The 21,291-nt window shown below is 45.9% G+C and overlaps 2 protein-coding genes across 2 annotated transcripts; both read left to right on the top strand.

The window, feature by feature from the left end:
• Positions 1-1,508: 1,508 nt before the first annotated feature.
• Positions 1,509-11,806, top strand: LOC137791749 (myelin regulatory factor-like protein). Its single transcript, XM_068586894.1, has 24 exons — positions 1,509-1,578; positions 3,055-3,148; positions 3,287-3,348; positions 3,522-3,639; positions 3,754-3,915; positions 4,218-4,421; positions 4,503-4,698; positions 4,806-4,882; positions 5,127-5,237; positions 5,312-5,402; positions 5,832-6,032; positions 6,131-6,239; positions 6,395-6,504; positions 6,748-6,893; positions 8,532-8,693; positions 8,801-8,863; positions 9,088-9,128; positions 9,396-9,560; positions 9,716-9,763; positions 9,839-9,923; positions 10,141-10,215; positions 10,489-10,600; positions 11,429-11,500; positions 11,714-11,806. The coding sequence occupies exons 1-24, from the start codon at positions 1,509-1,511 to the stop codon at positions 11,804-11,806; spliced, it is 2,667 nt and encodes an 888-aa protein (XP_068442995.1).
• Positions 11,807-15,889: 4,083 nt separating this feature from the next.
• cct2 (chaperonin containing TCP1, subunit 2 (beta)) lies at positions 15,890-21,018 on the top strand. The gene is made up of 16 exons (XM_068586435.1): positions 15,890-15,959; positions 17,000-17,074; positions 17,163-17,228; positions 17,439-17,550; positions 17,827-17,903; positions 18,094-18,206; positions 18,331-18,533; positions 18,665-18,765; positions 18,985-19,112; positions 19,214-19,317; positions 19,427-19,546; positions 19,788-19,916; positions 20,018-20,121; positions 20,251-20,350; positions 20,463-20,604; positions 20,686-21,018. Exons 1-16 carry the CDS (start codon positions 15,957-15,959, stop codon positions 20,714-20,716), a joined length of 1,608 nt encoding a protein of 535 aa, XP_068442536.1. The 5' UTR covers positions 15,890-15,956; the 3' UTR covers positions 20,717-21,018.
• The last annotated feature ends 273 nt before the right edge of the window (positions 21,019-21,291 follow it).

Here is a 21,291-nt window from a genome sequence, read left to right as displayed (position 1 = left end):
ACATTTTAGTTTGATCAAAAACAACAACAAAAAACTGCAGATTCACACTAACGTCATATTTTTGCTCGTTTTCTTTGGATCATTTTATTGTGAAAGTCGACACAGACATTTTGACTTTATTACTTTTCGACAGAGCCCGGCTTTCCTTCTGTATTCCAGTCTTCATGCTAAGCTAAGCTAATCATCCGCCGGCTGTAGCGTCAAACTTCTCTTCTTAACTCGACGTATTTTCCAATAAAATGTTCCTGTGAGAAGTGTCCTCACAAGTATAGCGATACAAACGTGTGTGTATGTGTGCACTTACAGTAAGAGGGTTTATGGCCTCATCACACACACACACACACACACACACACACACACACACACACACACACGTACACACAGGTGTGTTGTAAGCCTGCGTCAGGTGTGTGAACGTCTTTCTCCTTTTTCCTGCTCAAAGCTCAAAGTCCAGGCGGACGGAGGCGCCACAAACAACAACAACCTCTGAACGGCGACTTCACGGCTTGAAACCACAGAAGAAGACGGGACGTACCTGAAGGGACTCGCGCGCTAGAACAACGACCCTCACACCAGATGGATTGTACCTGAGGACGAGCCGCCGGCGTGTAAACCGACGGGTCGACTGAGCGACGGCCATCTTGGAGAGCCGGACAGGTGTGTTTGAACAGATTGGTCTTCTGCCTCATGCGGACATTTTGGATTTTTAACTTTTAGACTGTATTTGATGAGTGTGTGAGTTTTGGTTAGAATGTTGGGAGTTGAACCTCCTGTGATACTACTACTACTACTAATAATAATAATAATAATAATAATAATAATATTAATAATAATAATAATAATTACATAACAAACAGGCAGAAGACAGTGAATGTTTGTAATGTTTGTTTCTCTTCAGTCTCTTAAATAAACCTTGTTTTTGTTGATTTCTTTGCAACCGTAACGAAACACAAGAAACTCTGCTAGTTTATTTGTGTGTTTAACAAGATGCAGATTACAACCTATTAATAAAGGAGTTAATAAAGTGACAGAAACCCCAAAGCAGATTTTAATGTTGCATATCACAGAAAATCTCTCACAATTGTTTCTCTCTTTATTATAAAAAAGTACCGATTTTTAGCAATTTACTGTGTTTTTTTACTCAATGTGCCCAGAAGATAAAACAGGTTTTAAACGTCACGTCAAGGCCATCAAATGTAAATAATCAAAAAGTCTTTATTGGAAAATAAGAGTTATAAGACGATACTTTCAAGATGGAAAACAGGTCCACGCAAGATCGCTCGCAAGCTAGCACTCGCTGTTAGCTCGCTGTTAGCTCGCGAGCTAGCGCTGTGAGTAAAAGGCTGCGCTGTAGAAATCACATTTTACGGTATTCATTCATTCATTTAGTATCTACTGAATTGAAATGTTTTCTGTGTTTGAGTGTGAATATAATTGAAGGCATGGTCTGCCCTCAGCTGCAGCAGGGGGCCTCCTGATCGCTCCTCCAGCGCCTCCTGCTGGGCAGCATGGAGCCTGCAGGCCGGCTGCCTCTGCAGGTGCTGGGAGAGAAGGAGGCGCTGCAGCAGTTCTTCAGCGGTGAGCAGCCTCTCCATGGCGCCTCGTCTAGTTCAGACCGGTCACGTGAAGGACGTTTAGAAGAGCCTCCACGGCTTCTTACGGGATGTTGTGTTTAGAGGCTCGCTGCAGCTTCCAGGAGTCCTTCAGGAGGCTCAAGAGGTTGTTGAAGGACCCGAGCGGGAGGCTGCAGGTTCTTGAAGTGGTTCCAGGGTCCTTGAGGGTGCTCATGTTGTCCTTCAGGTCCAGGTGGTTATTGTGGACCTCAGTGGGCTCCTTCAAAGGGTTCTGTTAGTCCTTGAAGAGGTCGTCCACGAGTGGAAAGAAGTCTCTCTCATCCTTGAAGAGGTTCAAGTGGTCCCTTTGGTGGTTTCAGTAATGAGATTCTCCTGCTCCTGAAGGGCGGAGGCGGTCCTTTATGGAGGTAGATTTGTGTTTTTTACCCGAGCAAATTTCTTGTTTGTTATTAATTATTATTAAATTATATCAAACATCTTTGCTCTCAAAAAAATATATTGTTGACAACAGAGCAATATGACGTCGTCTCACCTCAGTGTCCTCACGTGACCTGTTAGTGTGTGAGCCGAGAGCGCAGTGAGCCCACCAATAGAAACTCATCCAGCAGCGCAGGCCCCGCCCACTACGCCTGAGCCCACCAATAGAAACTCATCCAGCAGCACAGGCCCCGCCCACTACGCCTGAGCCCACCAATAGAAACTCATCCAGCAGCACAGGCCCCGCCCACTACGCCTGAGCCCACCAATAGAAACTCATCCAGCAGCACAGGCCCCGCCCACTACGCCTGAGCCCACCAATAGAAACTCATCCAGCAGCGCAGGCCCCGCCCACTACGCCACAACTACACTTGGAACTTTTTGGATTGAGAGCTCAGGGTTTTTTTAGAGAGCAATTTCTTTCTTTTTTTTGAGCAAATTTTAGTTTTTAGAACTTTTTTTTGAGAATTTTTTTTTTTCGAGCAATATTTTTTGACAGCAAATTTTTTTTTTAAAGCAATTTTTTTAGAGCAATTTTTAGTTTTGAGAACTTTTTTGGGGGGGTGGCAAATTTTTTTTTTCGAAGCACTTTTTTTTTTTGGGAGAACTTTTTTTTTGAGGATGTATTTTTTTGAGTGTATTTTTGAATTGACATGTTTTTGTTTTTTTGAGAGCAAATATTTTTGATATAATTTACTGAAAAAACAAGAAATGTGGTCGGGTAAATAATGCAGAAACCCTCGGTCCTGAGTCCGTTCAACTTCCTGAAAGTGGTTCCATTGAAGTTCAAAGTATTTCAGAGAGTTCCTTCAGGGTGTTTCACAGCTTCAGGTCCTTGAGAACATTATAGTTGTTTGTGAGGAGAATTATTTTGAGAAAAAGTTAAACTGTAAAACTTAGATTTTTAGACACTTTTATGGTAAAAAAATATATACAAAATCAAAAGTGCAAAAAAATCAATTTATTACTGTGTGTGTGTGTGTGTGTGTGTGTGTGTGTGCAGGTCAGGATGTGCGTGGCGTGTTGGACAGCTCCGTTGCCGTGGATACGAGCATCCTGGAGCGTTACCTCAGCAACGACATGGACGCCAACAGCTTGTAAGATTCTCATGAAACTCCGTCACGCGGTCTGGAAACACGTCTTTTACACCAGTTTGCTCCTCAGGAAAAGCTCCTGCAAAGTCTGAAAGAGAGGACGAGTGTGTTAACGGTGTTTCTGTGTGTTTGTTTTCCCAGCATGCTCCCTGAGTCTCCGCCTGACTCGAGCTCGGAGGCCTGTTCACCTGCGCAGATACCAGGTATCACAGCTTCCGCCACAGGAGGTTTCATTCAATAAGCTTTTGTTAAACTCTACGAACAAATCTACTGAAATTCAGTAGATTTGCGATGTATTTGTTCAGCAAAGTCTTGGGAAAAAAATCGATATCTGCAAAATAAAATCACTTTTAAAAGATATTTCTCTGGTCGGTAGACTTCCACTACGAGGCGTCCTATTGGTCCAACCAGCAGAGGCCCGCCCCCTCCACATCCTGCCGCTTTAAGGACCGAGGCTCCGCCCACCACGAGCTGCTGACCCACGATCAGCTCCGAACTCTGGGGCTCACAAACGCTCGCATCAAGTCCGGCACCTCGCACACTCCGCTGCCGCCGCACACACACCACTCACCTGAACACACACACCACTCCCCTGAACACACACACCACTCACCTGAACACACACACCACTCACCTGAACACACACGCTACCTGCGTCCAGAGGGCTGCCCGCAGGTGTACACCCCGCCCACGCCTCCGGGTCTGGTCCCAAACCTGTCCACGCCCCCTTCAGCCTACCTGCTAGGCTCCACCTCACTGGTGCACACCTGGTAAGCAAAGTAGTAGCAGGGTTGTGGATTCCTAATGACCCCAATGGGTCCCTTTGGGTCATTGGGCCCCAACAACCCCAATGACCCCAATGGGTCCATTGACTCCAATGGGTCCGTTGGGGTCCATTGGGGCCCCAATGACCTCAATGACCCCAATGGGTCCCCAATGGGTCCATTGGGGTCATTGGGCCCCAAAGCGTCCTCGCCTGAATGTTCTCTGTTCTAAACCCTCTCTAACTTTGTTCTGTCAGCCTCTGCATTGATCGGTTGTCTGGTCTGATTTCTGTCTTTTCCTGTTTCAGCTCCCCAGAGAGTAAAAAAAGGAGGCGATCTGAATCTGAGGAACCTTCGGCAGGACTGGACGCCGCCTGCAGCGACGGTGACGGGACTCAAGGTGGCAGTGGAGGGAACAGCGTCAGCGGTTTGGGATCCTACCAGCTCCTCACATGGGAACACTACAAGCCGGAGCATTGGGTCGCTTCCTACGATGGCAGCTACCAAACAATGTGAGTCCAGAACCCGCTGAATGTGTTTTTTTCCCTCACGATAACCACCTGCAGCGTCAATTTCTCCTCCTGCGTCTCCAGGTCTCCTCCCGCCTACCACGTCGACACAGACAAAGGCTTCAACTACTCCGCGGCCGACGAGGCCTTCGTCTGCCAGAAGAAGAACCACTTCCAGGTCACGGTTCACATCGGCGTCGCCACGGAGCCGACGTACGTCCGGATGGCCGACGGGCCGCGGCAGGTCGACCACTTCCTGATCAAAGTGTTCGGGGTCAAGGTACGTCAAGCAGTTCGCTCCGAGAAACCGGAAAGATGCTGAATGTTGTGGGAAACCTGAACCAGCTGAGGTTCAGTGTTTCCTGTACATCATCTCGCTCCTCACAGCTGGAATCTCCGAGCCACCAGGTGACGATCGAGCAATCTCAGCCCGACCGCAGCAAGAAGCCCTTCCACCCCGTCAGGTATTGAAGCATCCCGACATGCGCCAGGGGGCTCGAAGGTACCCGTGTTTCATGAAGGTTCACTTCAGGGAGACAGTCCTGGTTCAGTGCTGTCGGTCTTACTACATGAATACACAACTCTTTTTCACATACCTGAGCTTGGTCAGGGACTCACCTGCGTCCTTATTACACACTTGATGCTGTGCGAAACATTTAACAAGTCAGCATTCATATATTTTACGTACGATGACCGATGTTCCTCTAGGGTCAGTTTGCCCGGCGGCAAGATCACCAAGGTGACGCTCGGCCGGCTGCACTTCAGCGAGACGACGTCCAACAACATGAGGAAGAAAGGCAAACCCAACCCTGACCAGAGGTGTGTCTGTGCCCGAGTGAACGAGTGAGGGAGTGAGGGAGTGAACTGTGTTTAATCGCCTGTGCTGTTCGTAGATACTTCCAGATGGTGGTCGGTCTGTACGCCGCGGTGGGAGCCGAGACCTTCCTCCTCACGGCTCTGGTGTCGGAGAGAGTCATCGTCAGGGTAAACGCCGAAGAACGATTAACCACGAACACATTTAATAGATTTTATAACCCAAAGGCAGGAGGCAGGAGACAAAGGCAGGAGGCAGGAGGCAGGAGGCAGGAGGCGGGTGGCAGGAGGCATAAGACAAAAGGCAAAAGCAAAGAGGCAGGAGACAAAAGGCAGGAGCCGGGAGGCAGGAGGCAAAAGGCAAAAGCAAAGAGGCAGGAGGCAGGAGGCGGGAGGCAGGAGACAAAAGGCAGGAGGCAGAAGACAAGAGGCAGAAGACAAAAGGCAGGAGGCCAAAGGCAGGAGACAAAAGGCAAAAGCAAAGAGGCAGGATGCAGGAGACAAAGGCAGGAGGCAGGCTGCAGGAGGTCCAGACAGAACCAGGATCGGTGTGACTCGGTGAGCAGAGGAAGCACAAAGTGACTCCTTCTGCCCTCGCAGGCCTCCAACCCGGGTCAGTTCGAGATGGACAGCGACGCCCTGTGGCAGCGCGGGGCGCCGCAGGACGCCGTGGTCTGTCAGGGCCGCGTGGGCATCAACACCGACTCCCCCGACGAGGCGCTGGTCGTCTGCGGCAACGCCAAGGTGATGGGCGCCGTCATGCAGCCGTCCGACCGCCGCGCCAAGGAGAACATCCAGGAGGTGAGGCGGCGGCCACGAGGCGGTGGCTGTGAGGCGGCGGCCGCGAGGCGAGCGCCGCGCTCCTCTGGAGACGTTTTAACGAGTGTTTCCTTCTCCAGGTGGACTCCGAGCAGCAGCTGAAGAGGATCACTCAGATGAGGATCGTAGAGTTTGATTATAAACCAGAGTTTGCTTCCACCATGGGGATAGACCACACCCACCAGACAGGTGAGGCGGTGACACTTCATCCCAACGTTGAAACTGTAGGGAGGCAGGAGGCAGGAAATAGGAGGCGAGATACAAAAGGCGGGAGGTGGGAGGCGGGACTCGGGTGGTTGATTCCCTGCGTCAGGTGAGTTTGAGGCTCTCTGGTTGGTCTCCAGGGATCATCGCTCAGGAGGTGAAGGAGCTGCTGCCGTCGGCGGTGACGGAGGTTGGAGACGTTTCCTGTTCTGACGGAGAGAAGATTCCTCACTTCCTCATGGTGGACAAAGTAATCTCCTCTTCTTCCTCGACTTCTTCCTCACTTCGTTGTGATCCTCGTGTTGTTTCATCTGTCCGTCATTTATTCTCATAAATTCATTGTTTGATATATTAAAGGTCAGAAATTATTTAAATAGTTTTGCAAACTTCTTGTTTTTTTCTGTCAGATGAAAAGCCTTTGCAACAAACTCTCCTCCTCTTCTTCCTCCTTCTCCTCCTCCTCCTCCTCCACCTTCTCCTCTTCCTCCTCCAGGAGCAGATCTTCATGGAGAACGTGGGAGCGGTGCAGCAGCTGTCGAAGCTCACCGACAACCTGGAGACTCGAATCAACGAGCTGGAGGTCTGGAACCGCCGGCTGGCCAAGCTGAAGAGCCTGACGGGCAGCCTGCGCTCCACCGGGTACCTTCATCCATCCATTCATTCATCCATCCATTCATCCATCCATCCATCCATCCATCCATCCATTCATTCATTCATCCATCCATCCATTCATTCATCCATTCATCCATCCATCCATCCATCCATCCATCCATTCATCCATTCATCCATCCATCCATCGATCCATTCAACCATTTATCCATTCACCCATTCATTCATCCGATCATTTATTTGTCCACCCAGCCATTGAACCATTCATTCATCCATCCATTCATTCACCCATTCATTCATCCATTTATTCATCCAGTCATTTGTTTGTCCATCCAGTCATTCTCCCATTCATTCATCCATACAGACATTCATCCATTCATTCATCCATCCAGCCATTCACCCATTCGTTCATCCATCCATCCATCCATTCCTTTATCCAGACATTCATCTATTCATTCATTCAGCCAGCCGTTCATCCATCCATTCACCCATTCATTCATCCAATCATTTGTTTGTCCATCCAGTCATTCTCCCATTCATCCACCTATTCATTCATTCATTCATCCAACTGTAAAGAAAATCTGTGTGTGTGAATTTTAGGTTGTTATGTACAACACCATGAAAAGGTGCGGATAAAGTGTGTGTGTGTGTGTGTGTGTGTGTGTGTGTGTGTGTTACATAACAGCAGCATCACTGTGTTATCAGCGCTTCACAGTTCAAGGTCGACGAGCCTCTGAACGTTTATGTGAATGAATGAATGAATGAATGAATGAAGCGCTGCGGCTGTAAAAAACTTCCCAGAACTCACTGCTGCGAAAAAGAAGCGATTAAGTTGAGAAGCGTCACAAACCGTTTCCTGTGTTTTTACATCTTTTCTGGTTGAAAGGCATTGTGGGAAATATAGGCAATGAATAACTGAGTCATAATCCCACGAGGCAGGTTTAAGGACACGAGGTTGAACTCTGGTCAAGGTCACAGACGGAGATTCATGGAGCTCAGATTATGATAATAATGAAGTAATAATATTACTATTTAGTTATTTCATCATAGTGGTTAGTTTGTTACTTTTTGCAACGCAGAATGATTTAAAACTTATAATCTCAAAGGTCTTCGTTTGTTTCTCCTTGGTGCCACATGTGTTACAGAGTTATGTTACGATACTATGTTATGATAATGTTACGCTACAGTGTTACGCTACAGTGTTACGCTACAGTGTTACGCTACAGTGTTATGCTACAGTGTTATGCTACAGTGTTATGCTACAGTGTTACGCTACAGTGTTACGCTACAGTGTTACGCTACAGTGTTACGCTACAGTGTTGAGTTACAGTGTTATGCTACAGTGTTATGCTACAGTGTTATGCTACAGTGTTGAGTTACAGTGTTATGCTACAGTGTTACGCTGCAGTGTTATGCTACAGTGTTACGCTACAGTGTTACGCTACAGTGTTACGCTACAGTGTTACGCTACAGTGTTACGCTACAGTGTTACGCTACAGTGTTGAGTTACAGTGTTATGCTACAGTGTTACGCTACAGTGTTATGCTACAGTGTTATGCTACAGTGTTACGCTACAGTGTTACGCTACAGTGTTATGCTACAGTGTTGAGTTACAATGTTGCGTTACAACGACACTAAGAGCTGTAATTCTTGTGTTTTCTCCAACAGGAAAGCCAGGAAGCACAGCAGTGTGTCGATGCCGCCGAGTCCCGACGCCGGTAAGACTGTCAGCGCTCAGGAAGCCGCCTGCAGTCAGAAGTACAGCCGCTGTCTGCGGCACAAAGTCCTGCAGGCCAGCATCTTCACCCTGGTGGCCACCATGGCTTTCTGGTGAGGCCTGCTGCCACTTCCTGTTTGTGCTTCATAGAAATAATATGTAACATTGAGAAAGATGAATAATAATTTAGCTAAATGATGCTGTGTGTGTTTGTTTGCAGTGTCATCTCTATAACCGCGCTGTACTTATTCAATTTGAGGGAGAAAGACAATGAAGACAACAGGTAAACAAGCTAAAACTAAACAAACTAAACAAACCACATGGTGACACAACTTCAAGCCATTGTTACATTCTGCTTATTTAAAATATCTTTAAGCGTGTGGAGTCGCTGCCTCAAAATCTACCTGTGATATTTATGGGGTTGCCATAAGTACCAATAACAATAAAACATACTTACTTACACGTAATGGTTGTGTTCTGTGTGTGGTTGTTTTTGTCTGCCAGCAGCAGTGTGGGTCCTGTGCAGAGCACCACCTGGAGCAGCACAGGTAACCTGCGAGCTGTTTACAGTCACTTTAATGAACAATAATGATCGTTCAGGATGCTGTCCACACGCATGATCTGGCCACCCAGAGTCCAAAGTAATGGCAGATAATACAGAGATAACTTCTGTTTGTGGTTTCACATGCGGACGTCAGAGTATTTGTATTTAATTCACATGATCCAACATCCTCACCTCGTTAGGCCGCAATGCTAGTTTATAAACGTAGATCAGGAGAATGTTTAAACAGCGAGCTCCCACTTCCCACCACCAGCCCCCCCCACCGGCCCGCCGGGCCCCTGGCCCCCGGACGTGGACTTCTGCGACCTGCTGTACTGTGAGCGGGTGTACTGCTGCGAGCCGCCTGCAGGGGGCAGCACCGCCTCCAACGTCACCACCACCACCCAGTCACCTGGACCGGACCTGTCTGACCTGAAGGGTAACAGCTTGTAGTGTTAGAATTAGGACGATTAAATGAGTCAACATACATATAAACGTATGCAGGAACACTGTAAATACACACATTTAGATATTAATAGATTGATAATCTGTTACCTTGACGCGACCATCGTTGGTTTGTTTTTGTTTCTGCAGAAAGAGGAAAGGAAATATTTAATAACGAGCTGAAAAACGCCCGAGACTGTGAGTGTTCTCTTTCTCCATCTAATAACACATTTACACACAATGTGATGTTTCTCAAATGATGATCTTCCTCAGGGACGAACACCTCCATCAGTTCCTTCAGGATCAAAGAGAACCAGCAGCTGATCGACAGTAAATACTGCATGAGGGACCAATGTGGGTAAGAAATACTCCAAAACTACTGCCTTCCAGTTGGTTAGTGAGTGACTGAGTGAGTGGGTTGGTTGTGGTGTTGGTTAGTTAGTTAGTGGGTTGGTTGGTTAGTTAGTGTGTTGATTGGTTGTTTAGTGAGTGAGTGGGTTGGTTGTGGTGTTGGTTAGTTGGTTAATAACTTGTGTAACTCTTGAGCTGGTTCGTGTCCCCTGTGGCTCCTTCAGACCAGGTAGATTCACCTACAGAGTTCCCATCAGCCCGTTCGTCCCGGTCAACATGAGGGTCACCTTGCTCATGAAGTAAGTACAAATACAAACAATGTTGGGTCTAAACAAACAGGAATTTAGACATTAATATAATATGATAACTGTTCATTGTTTAATTAATCATAGCTTTGCTAATGTTTGCATCCGTCGACTCCCTTTTTGTTCTGAGAAACTTCAAAAAATGCAAATACATAACCTGTTGTGCATCAGATTATCCATATATATATATATATATATATATATATATATATATATATATATATATATATATATATATACTGTACATATGTGTGTGTTTCTGTGCAGCTCCACAGAGCTGCTGGTGGTGCATCTGTGCAGCCTGGATGAGTCGGCCTCCTGCTCCGCTCTGCTGGACATGAACATGGTCGCTGGGAGTCGATACCCATCGAACACTCAGGTGAAGATCATTGATCGTGATTGGTTGATTCATTGATTACATTCTGAGCTTTCACAGCTTCTTTCATGTGTAATATTTTGTCAGTTTATTACCTGTTTTACCTTGTTTCTGATCCCACTGATGAAGCAGCACATTCACGCTGAAACATTCTCTCTGTAACTCTGAGTTAAAGTGTAACGCCCTGATTTAAAACAATAATAACTAAGTTTATCTGGATATGTGGAGCGTTGAAGCTTAAGAAAAAGGCAATTTTAATCACTATCTATAAATGGTCTAAAAACAAGGTTTTAATCCATACTTTTATGTGTTTTATGAACAATTAAAGGAACGTGTTCTACCTGTAACATCAGCGCTTGTGATGGAAAACTAAGTGTGTGTGTGTGTGTGTGTGTGTGTGTGTGTGTGTGTGTGTGTGTGTGTGTGTGTGTGTGTGTGTGTGTGTGTTGGATCTACTTCCGTGAGCACATGTTGGTTTTGGGGTCACTGAGGCTCCGGTCCACTAACTCAATTACATCCCAGTGAATAATGCAACATGGGATAAACACTGATGAATAATGGACGAGTGGACAACAGAGCTAATCACAGCTCCTCTGACTTAATCCCACAGGAAGTTATGTGCACCAAAACATCCAAATAAACCATAATAAACAGGTTCATTCATCATGGAAGTATTCTTGAGCTGTTTTATAACATTCATTCAGGATTTTATGGAAATTAAATGGTGTTTTAAATCCAAATGTGACTTAAAATAAATGTCACATGTTTATTTGATTGAAATGAGTAAACATGGAGCCGGTTTGTGTGTTTTTGTCTGTGTGTGTTCTGCAGGGGGAACACGAATGGCCTCTTCATGTCGCTCGGCTTTATCACAGCTCGTATCACTTTCGCTCCACAGTGGCCGTAAGAAACTGAGCTTTTTATTTATATTTCCTGTCCTCCTTTCACGAAGCACAAGACCACTTTAATTATTATTATTTAATTATCAGAACCAGAACCATTTATTGCCGTGAAAGTTATCACATAGAAGGAATTTGGCCTGGTGGGAGGTGCATAACAATAAACAATAAACATTTCCTTAACATACGTGTGAAGTGCTCCTGTCTCTGCTCTCAGGGTCAAGCTGACTGCAGTACTGACCACCACTACGCGGGGGCGCTGTTCACCGACTACCACTTCCACTTCTATCGACGCTGCACAGACGCTTGAAGACAAATAACAACAAGATATTATTATAGTAAGCGCAATTATATTAAATATTCTCTGTTCTCACGTAAAGAAAATCTGCTTTTATGTTTTTGAAGCTGCGTATTAAACTTTACGGCTCGTCACAGCTGATAGTTCTGTGAAATCACAATTAGTTTTCAGATCAGATAAACACAATATCTCCTTTTTATGTCCTTTATTTACTCTTTTATTCTCTTTTCTTCTTGTTAGAAAGTGTTTAGATATACAACAGCTATACGTTTATGTATATTTATATTTATATATTCACTTCATTAACATCCATTTCGTGTCCGACCTTAAACGATAACGCTGGCTTTATTTTCTCCTAGAACAACGTCTCCAAACCTGAATGGATTGTATTTTTCTGGTTTATCTTAAATCTGTGTCTTTCTTTTTGAATTTAACTTTATTTAGACGCGTAGACAGAAAAATGGAACGATGAGTTTCGTATTCAGTCGACATGCAAACTGTGAGGAGATGCACGTCAGCTTGAGAAGTGCAGAGAGTGAATTAGTTTCTGTTTTGTGTGTCAGTTATTGATGAAGTGTATTTACTGTAAAGTACTGATCTCTGCTGGAACATTTACATTCATGTGCATCAGAATGTTTTCAACTGTTATTTTGTTTTAAACAACAAAACGCTGATAAAGATATTTACAAAATGGAGGAATTGAAGAAAATCTGACTTTACTTTTGCAAAATGTTATCGTTACTTATTAAAAGTAAAAATGTACATCCACAAAGTGGGAAACTGGTATTTAATTAAATAATTAATCTTTTCTATGAACATTACTGAATCCTGAACGCTCTTCGTTATGTGAAATGAAAACTAATAAACAGTGAGGTAAAGTATATATGTATATATATATATCATTGCATCTTTCATGACTAAAAACCTTATGGAGACTTTTAGTGCGTTTTAGGAAACAGTTTTTTTCTTTCAGACACACACACACACACACACACACACACACACACACACACACACACACACACACACACACACACACACACACACTGATGACTAATTCAGGTGGAGGAGGTGCAGCAGCAGAAAAAGACTAATTAGGTGTCAGAGACGAACGTCTCCGCTGCAGAAAGGAAACACACCGACTCTGAGACATGGACGCCCAGAACACCGTGAGTATTCACCCTGAAGAAACCTGTTCATATGGATGAAAATGTGTATATATATATATATATATATATATATATATATATATATACGTCATAATATGCATATATATATATATGCATATTAATTAATAATTATTATGTACTGAAATCAAATTTCATGAATCAGGAATTTTCTCTCTTTCATTGTTGAAAGAAAGCCAGGCTGTTTTTTTTTTATATCTTTGCATTGATATTAATTATTAAATCTGCAGATTGATACAAAATAATTAAACACAAAATGCTTTCATTCACCGTTTGATGACATTGAAAGTTTATTAAAAAGTATTTTTTCCATTCATGTTTGGCATTTTGTAAAATAGTCAACTCGTGTTTTAGTTACTTTTTAGTTGTAGAAGTTTGTGAATTTCTTAAATTGTTAAAGTTAAATTAAGAAACAATGAGTTTCAGCTAAACAGGATAGTTGTAGCTTTAATGTAAAACAATAGCACACTTTATTTATTATACTTACATATAAAAATAGATTTGCAGTTCATCCAGAGAAAACTTTCTTCTTTAATTAAGGGGTCACACAGGCCAAACACATACTTTCTGAAATCCTGTCCCATGTGGGGACCGTGGATGGGGACTTTGCATCGCTATGGGGACATTTGACCTTTATGGCTCTCTGAGGTCAGCTGTTAATCCAAACCAAAAAACACAGGTGTAACGTTTCCGAGCTGATACAGGTAACTAATCTCTACCCAGCAGTGTGCGTGCGTGTGTGTGTGTGTGTGTGTGTGTGTGTGTGTGTGTGTGTGTGTGTGTGTGTGTGTGTGTAGAGGTGTCGTCTGTCAGCTCGGAGTCTGATCGACAGATGTCTCTTATCACCACAGAAACTGTCCCTTCCAGGCTTCCATCCGTCCTCTTCTGAAGCATGTAATTAACTGATACTCTATCCTCCGTGTATGTGTGTGTGTGTGTGTGTGTGTGTGTGTGTGTGTGTGTGTGTGTTGCAGTGCAGGCTTGGAGCTCGTCATCTCTCTCAGATTCAGGAGGAGTCCGACAGCAGAGAGCAAAGGTAACAGTAATACTACCTTTAAGCGAAGAGGACACTGAGGTACTTGTACTTTGGTTTAGTATTTCCATGGTGTGCTACTTTACACTTCTACTGCACTACACCTCAGATGTACATGAAGTACTTTTTTACAGATAATTGATCCCTTTAATTGCTCCAAACCGTCCCTTTAAGGACTAAACGTGTGGTCGTCTTTGACTTTCAGAAGCCAATTTAAAGATCACAACTTTATTGATCATAACAACTAGACTGATTGGTGACGTCATCCTTTGTGAAGTAGAAGCACCCCACCTATGTGTGCATATGTGTGTGTGTATGTGTGTGTGTGTGTGTGTGTGTGTGTGTGTGTGTGTGTGTGTGTGTGTGTGTCTCTTGACAGGATTACAACTTGAACACATCCCTCTCCCTCCCTCTCTCTCTCTTTCTCTCAGTACCTGTTTCCTGCCTCCGATCGCCCAGCAGCAGGCGGGCGTGGCAGGTGGAGGTGGAGGTGAGACAGGTGGAGGTGAGACAGGTGGAGGTGAGACAGGTGTGGACGAGTCGGACAGACAGGAAGTGGATGGTCTGTCTGCCCCGGCGTCGCAGGCTGTGGACGAGCTGGAGGAGGACAGCGCTCTGCTGGAGGAGGTACGTTAACGTCACACTGCTCACATGGGGGAGCGGAAACAGCGCCAACTAGAGGTCAGAGCGAAGACTCCTCTCAGTGTTAATTAACATGCATTAATGTCCACCGTGTTCCAGTTGGGCCGCATCGAGGCCGGGCTTCGGGAGGCGGTGCGTCCGGACGTGGAGCGGCAGCGTGAAGCCGGCTTCCTGCGTCGCCAGAACAACAACCTGCTGAGGACGCACCTGTGCTACCTGACCCTCGGCCAGCGCGTCGCCAAGTAAGCGGCCGCCCGACTCGTATCCCTCCGCCTGAGCACTACGTTCTGTCTCCTGACGGCAGCTGTTTCCTCCGCAGACCCTGGGTCAGCAGCTACTTCAGGAAGTTCCCCATGCACATCTACTGCCTCCCCGTCCAGCCGGCCAATCACAGAAGCCGGAGGCGTGGCCTGACGTATAAGAGATGAATGTTATTTACGTGTTTTGCTGATGTTGTTCTTTTACCTGAATAATAAATACATTCCTCCCTGTTCATTATTTTTCATTCTGTTCAATATTTAGACATCGGGATCCAAACTTTATGTATTTATTAAACGTTCTCTCAAGATTTTTGAGTCCAAATAAACAAACGCAGAGCACAGCGCCCTCTGCAGGATTCTCTGTGAACTGCTTTCTTTACAGTCTTGTTTTGTTAAAGTGGACCTGTGACGCCATCTGGTGTTTGCTGCAACAGGAGCACCGTGAATGGTTGGTATTTGTATTTGCTTGATTTCTATTGATGAGAAAAAACATAATGCTGAACAGATTTTACATTTTATTTCAATAAACCTCAAAATACAAAACAAAAAGTATAAAGACAACTAAATCTCAACTTTCTGGAGCTTTTGATCGCATCCTATTTTGTTTGGTACAAAACACAATTTAAACAAAACATTGTGCACTGCACGACTCAATTAATTACATTTGTAATAAAAATCAGATTTTATTTGTTTACATTTTTTATAAATGAATAATACATTATTTTTAATTCACAATCAAAATATAGATTTTTTTTTAAATATTTGTTTTACAACATTTTACGTATCTAACATGTTTAGAAAGTTAGGAATATTTTTATTTTTTGGTTGGGATTTTTTCTAAATATTTTTTCCCAATCTTTGTTTTTGAATTTATTTCCTTCATATATGGACCTGAAGACCATCTGCGCAGACGGCGGCAGCAGGCGTGTTGAACGCAGCATTACGTTTCTACGTAATTACGTCACTACGTAACCACGCCCCCGCCCCGCCCCAGCTCTTCTTGTGTGCGCGCACGGCTTCATCCCCGAGTCACAGACATCATGGTGAGCTTTTACATCAATTTACTCTCTTTTAATCCGACAGAAGCGGCTCATAGGACAGTTCTTCTGCTGTGCGAGCGGTGGAACTCCCGCAGAGGACGTTCATAAGTTTGCTAAACACTCTGTGTCGCGTGCTAAGAGCCCGGTTAGCTTCCTGTTGCCTCGCGCCGGGGAGCGAGCACGTGGACGCGGTCCGCCGCTAACGGCCGAGCAAAACTGCATCAGAGCGGGTTTATATCATGTGGAGAGACAGCCGGGTCCGTCTCAGACAGTAGAACCTTTAAGGTTCTGCTGGAGGGTTCTGTTCTTGAGGATTCTGTGTCAATGTTCTCCTCGGATGAGCCCGTTAGCTTCCGGTTAGCTCGTCGGTCTTTGTGGCTGGAAGCTTCTAGCGGCTTCTGAGATGGACCGACAGGGGGGCGGGAGGTGCTGCGTTCAGGGCCGCTCGGAATACATAGTGACGTCATCGCCTAAAGCTTGTTCCCCAATCAATTTATTTTCACCCAAAATTATAATTAACAAATTTGACTCTGAGGGCTAACAATCTGTGCACAAACGACATCCTCTGACCCGCACACAGGAACAACTCTTCAAAACTACTTTAAACCTTTTAAAATACAAAAGATGTGAACATTTAATGCATATGACAGAAATTATTCATAAGACTAGTAGCCTGATGGAAAAGCTAAAGCTACTAAACATAATTTATTTATTAATCTGCCAGTTATTTTTCTGTCTATAATTTGCCCGAAATAGTGAAAACTTTCCGCCACACTTCCCCAAATTCTCGATTCATGTTGTTTTTTAACATTACAAAACACTAAAATATTTAGTTTAATGTGACGTAAAGTATAATAATATACTATACGTATAATAATGTGAATGTCACGTAAGTGTAAAGGTTTTAGGGTGAAGGCTTTAAGGCAGCAGATTATTAATGATTTATTTCAGCGTCGCTCCTCTGGAGATGAACGCTGTGTTGTAGTGTGTCATTGTGTGTGTGTGTGTGTGTGTGTGTAACGTTATTGATCGGTCGGTTGCAGGCGTCCTTATCAATGGCACCGATGAACATCTTCCGTCAAGGAGCGGATGAAGAAAAGGCCGAGACCGCACGAATGGTGAGTTTTATTTATAATTTTGCTCTCGACTCGTCTGGTTCATAATTTCTCAACCTGAAGATGAAGCGTCGATGTTTTCTCTCCTCAGTCGTCGTTCATCGGCGCGATCGCCATCGGGGATCTGGTGAAGAGCACCCTGGGCCCAAAGGGAATGGTGGGTCCATCTCTGGATATGATTATTGTTTCCATGTTGCATTACAGCATCAATGAACCAGACCAAAAGAAAATAGTGATTTCGGTCCGTTTTTTTGGTGCACAACAATAAACATAATGAGATCAAAGTAATAGAAAAGTCCAGAATCGTTAATGGGCAGCTTGACACTTACATATTCATAATTAATATATGTATTTATTCTGCCTCCAGGACAAGATCTTGCTCGGTGGAGGGAAAGCCGGCTTGGTGACGGTGACCAACGACGGGGCGACCATCCTGAAGGCCATCGGGGTCGACAACCCGGCCGCCAAGGTTCTAGTTGGTGAGTGAAGCTGCAGAACGTCTGCTGGTTCTACTGGTTCTACTGGTGCAACGTGCTGCGGACCATTAACACTTTCCATTAGGAACATTTAACATACATTTAAAATATTCATGTTTCGTATGATTCCTCCACATTTTTCACGTTTTACAAAAACGAAGACACATTTTGTTTGTGAAAATGTTGATCATAATTTTTAAATGCGTAAAAGTTGTGGCAAAGCTTCACCTTCTAAGACGTAGAATATAATGATGAATTATTTTCTCGTCCTGTTTGCAGACATGTCGAAGGTCCAGGACGACGAGGTGGGAGACGGGACGACCTCCGTCACGGTGCTCGCCGCCGAGCTGCTGCGGGTAAAATACCTTCTACATGGTTTTGTTTTTAAAGTTTAGGAGGTCACGTGACTTAGGGGGTCACGTGACTTAGGGGGTCTCGTGACTTAGGGGGTCTCGTGACTTAGGGGGTCACGTGACTTAGGGGGTCACGTGACTTAGGGGGTCACGTGACTTACCGACTCGCCGCTTCTCCTTTGACCCGCGACAGGAAGCCGAGCTGCTGATCGCCAAGAAGATCCACCCGCAGACCATCATCGCCGGCTGGAGGAAAGCCACGCAGACGGCCCGGGACGCCCTGAGGGAGGCGGCCGTGGATCACAGGTGGGCGGGGCCGATCGGGTTATTGATCTCCAGTTACTGATCTCACCGAACACGCAGACATTTAGAGACTCTAGTTGGTCAGACGGTGTGAACCCTGCGTGATAATTAATGGATCTCCTCGCAGCAACGACCCGGCCCGGTTCCAGGAGGACCTTCTGAACATCGCCCGCACCACGCTGTCCTCCAAGCTGCTGACGCACCACAAGGCTCACTTCTCCCAGCTGGCCGTGGACGCCGTCATGAGGCTGAAGGGCTCCGGCAACCTGGAGGCCATCCACATCATCAAGAAGCTGGGCGGCAGCCTCACCGACTCCTACCTGGACGAAGGTGAGCGGGGGAGGGGCTCTGATTGGCTGCCGTGGCGTTCAGGAGGGCTCTGATTGGCTGCTGTGGCGTTCAGGAGGGCTCTGATTGGCTGCCGTGGCGTCGGGTTAACGCGCCCTCTGCTTCGTCTGCAGGTTTCCTGCTCGACAAGAAGATCGGAGTGAACCAGCCGAAGAGGCTCGAGAACGTGAAGATCCTCATCGCCAACACCGGAATGGACACCGACAAGATCAAGGTACACACACAAAGAGACACACACAGACACACACACACTCTCACAGACACACACAGAGACGCATATAATGCATTAGGCCACAAATTGTCACAATTAAAAAGCTTCAATTTGTCTTTTTCCAATTGAGTTGTTCAAAGACCTGTGGTTTTATTGCATGTTCGGTTCTTATTGTGTGTGTCTGTGTGTGTGTGTGTGTGTGTGTGTGTGTGTGTGTCTCAGATCTTTGGCTCTCGGGTTCGAGTCGACTCGACGGCGAAGGTCGCAGAGATCGAAATGGCGGAGAAAGAGAAGATGAAGGAGAAGGTCGACCGGATCCTGAAGCACGGAATCAACTGCTTCATCAACAGGTACACACAAAAACACACACGCACACACAGCTGACGGCCACACTACACAATAGCGCGTGTGTGTCGTCGTAGTCGATGACATCATCGCATCTCCTTCACAGACAGCTGATCTACAACTACCCGGAGCAGCTGTTCGCTCAGGCCGGCGTCATGGCCATCGAGCACGCCGACTTCGCCGGAGTCGAGCGCCTCGCTCTGGTCACTGGTACGTACATGCACACACACAGAGACACACACACACACACTCACAGAGGCACACTCACAGAGACACACTCACAGAGTTTAAGCTGACGCGGTCTCTTGAACGTCACCAGGAGGAGAGATCAGCTCCACCTTCGACCACCCGGAGATGGTGAAGCTCGGTCACTGCAAGCTGATCGAGGAGGTGATGATCGGAGAGGACACACTCCTCCACTTCTCTGGGGTTGAAATGGGTACGGACACACACACACATACACACACACACACACTCCGTTATTGATCCTGATCAGTTCTAACCGGACGTCACGGATGTTTCTCTAGTTTCTGATCATGTGACTTTGGAAACAACCAATCAGTGTTTAGACCAACGGGAGGAGAGCCAGTAACGTTGGCAGCACCGCTAACAGAAATAATACAGAACATCATTACCTGGTATTGTGACCTCTGGGCGTGACCTCTGGCTCCTCCCCTCAGGTGAGGCGTGCACCGTCGTCCTGCGAGGAGCGACTCAGCAGATTCTGGACGAGGCGGAGCGCTCGCTGCACGACGCGCTGTGTGTGCTCGCTCAGACTGTGAAGGAGCCGCGCACCGTCTACGGAGGAGGTACACACACACACACACGGGGGGGGGGGGGGGGGTGATGCGTGCCGCCCTACGAGGCGTTCATGCGTAACCTGTGACCCTGAACGCCTCGTCTCCGGCAGGCTGCTCCGAGATGCTGATGGCCAAGGTGGTGACCGATCTGGCCAATCGGACGCCCGGAAAGGAGGCGGTCGCCATGGAGTCGTTCGCCAAGGCTCTGAGGATGGTACGTCTACTTCCTGTTTCACTGATCACGTGACCTCTACCGCAGAGATTTCCTTCCTCTCTTTCTTCTTAGTTAGTTCTCGCGGGTCTTAAAGAAAGTCTTGGTTTCATTTCTCTTCCTCTCCTCCAGCTGCCGACCATCATCGCCGACAACGCCGGCTACGACAGCGCCGACCTGGTGGCTCAACTGAGAGCTGCACACCAGGAGAACAAGACCAGCTTTGGCCTGAGTGAGTGAACGGACCGAACCGTCGTCACCTGAACGCCTCACGAAGACGATCTGCTGGTTTTCTTTGTTCTGGACCAACGTTGACGCGTGCGTGTGGGTTTGCTCCCCTGCAGACATGTCTGAAGGCGCGGTGGGCAACATGGCGGAGCTGGGCATCACAGAGTCCTTCCAGGTGAAGCGGCAGGTGCTGCTCAGCGCCTCCGAGGCCGCAGAGATGATCCTGAGAGTCGACAACATCATCAAAGCTGCTCCCAGGTCACTTCTCCTGCCGGTTCTGGTTCTGTTCTACAACCTCCGGCTTGTTTGTTTACTCACTGTTGTTGTTTGTTTCTGTAGGAAGAGGGTTCCCGACCACCACCCCTGTTAGAGGAAGAGGAGGACGAAGATGACTTGTTATTTATCGTCTGTGTAGTTAAAACCTAAAGAAACGTTTGTTCTCTTTCTCTGTGAAACGCTCAGAACGCCGTCTTGTTTACCGACAATAAAAGAACCGACTCTCGTTTGTTTTCTTCTGGCTTCACTTCCTGCCGCGTCCTGATTGGCTGTTTGCAGCGTTCACGCCGTGAGGATTTAAGTCTTTAAAGGACTTTGATGTGGAATGAAATCTAAATGTGAAGCTCTTAGTGTCACGACTTTAATGTTTAATAAACATAAAAATGTTACATCAAAGTTCTGCAGCTCGTTTTCATTTAATCTGATTTCATGTTTCACCTCCAGTTTCATTCAGCTCCCTAGTACTGGAGGAAGTATTCAGATACTACAAAGTACAATTACCACAATAAAAATACTCAATTTCTGTAGAAATACTTGGGGAAAAGTAAATGTACTAATAAAACAAAGTACCAAGAACAAAACTTCTGTTGCAGTGAATTGTTCTTTCAGAAAAAGTGAGTATAGTAAATAAAATGTAGTTAAGGTATTTCTGAAGTGTGAGTATTATAT

The sequence above is a fragment of the Clinocottus analis genome, unplaced genomic scaffold (genome assembly GCF_023055335.1).
Source record: "Clinocottus analis isolate CAN_PGR_092001 unplaced genomic scaffold, fCliAna1.0.p SCAF_20, whole genome shotgun sequence".
In the NCBI taxonomy this organism is placed as follows: domain Eukaryota; kingdom Metazoa; phylum Chordata; class Actinopteri; order Perciformes; family Cottidae; genus Clinocottus; species Clinocottus analis.
This window is presented reverse-complemented; position numbering and strand designations above follow the sequence as displayed.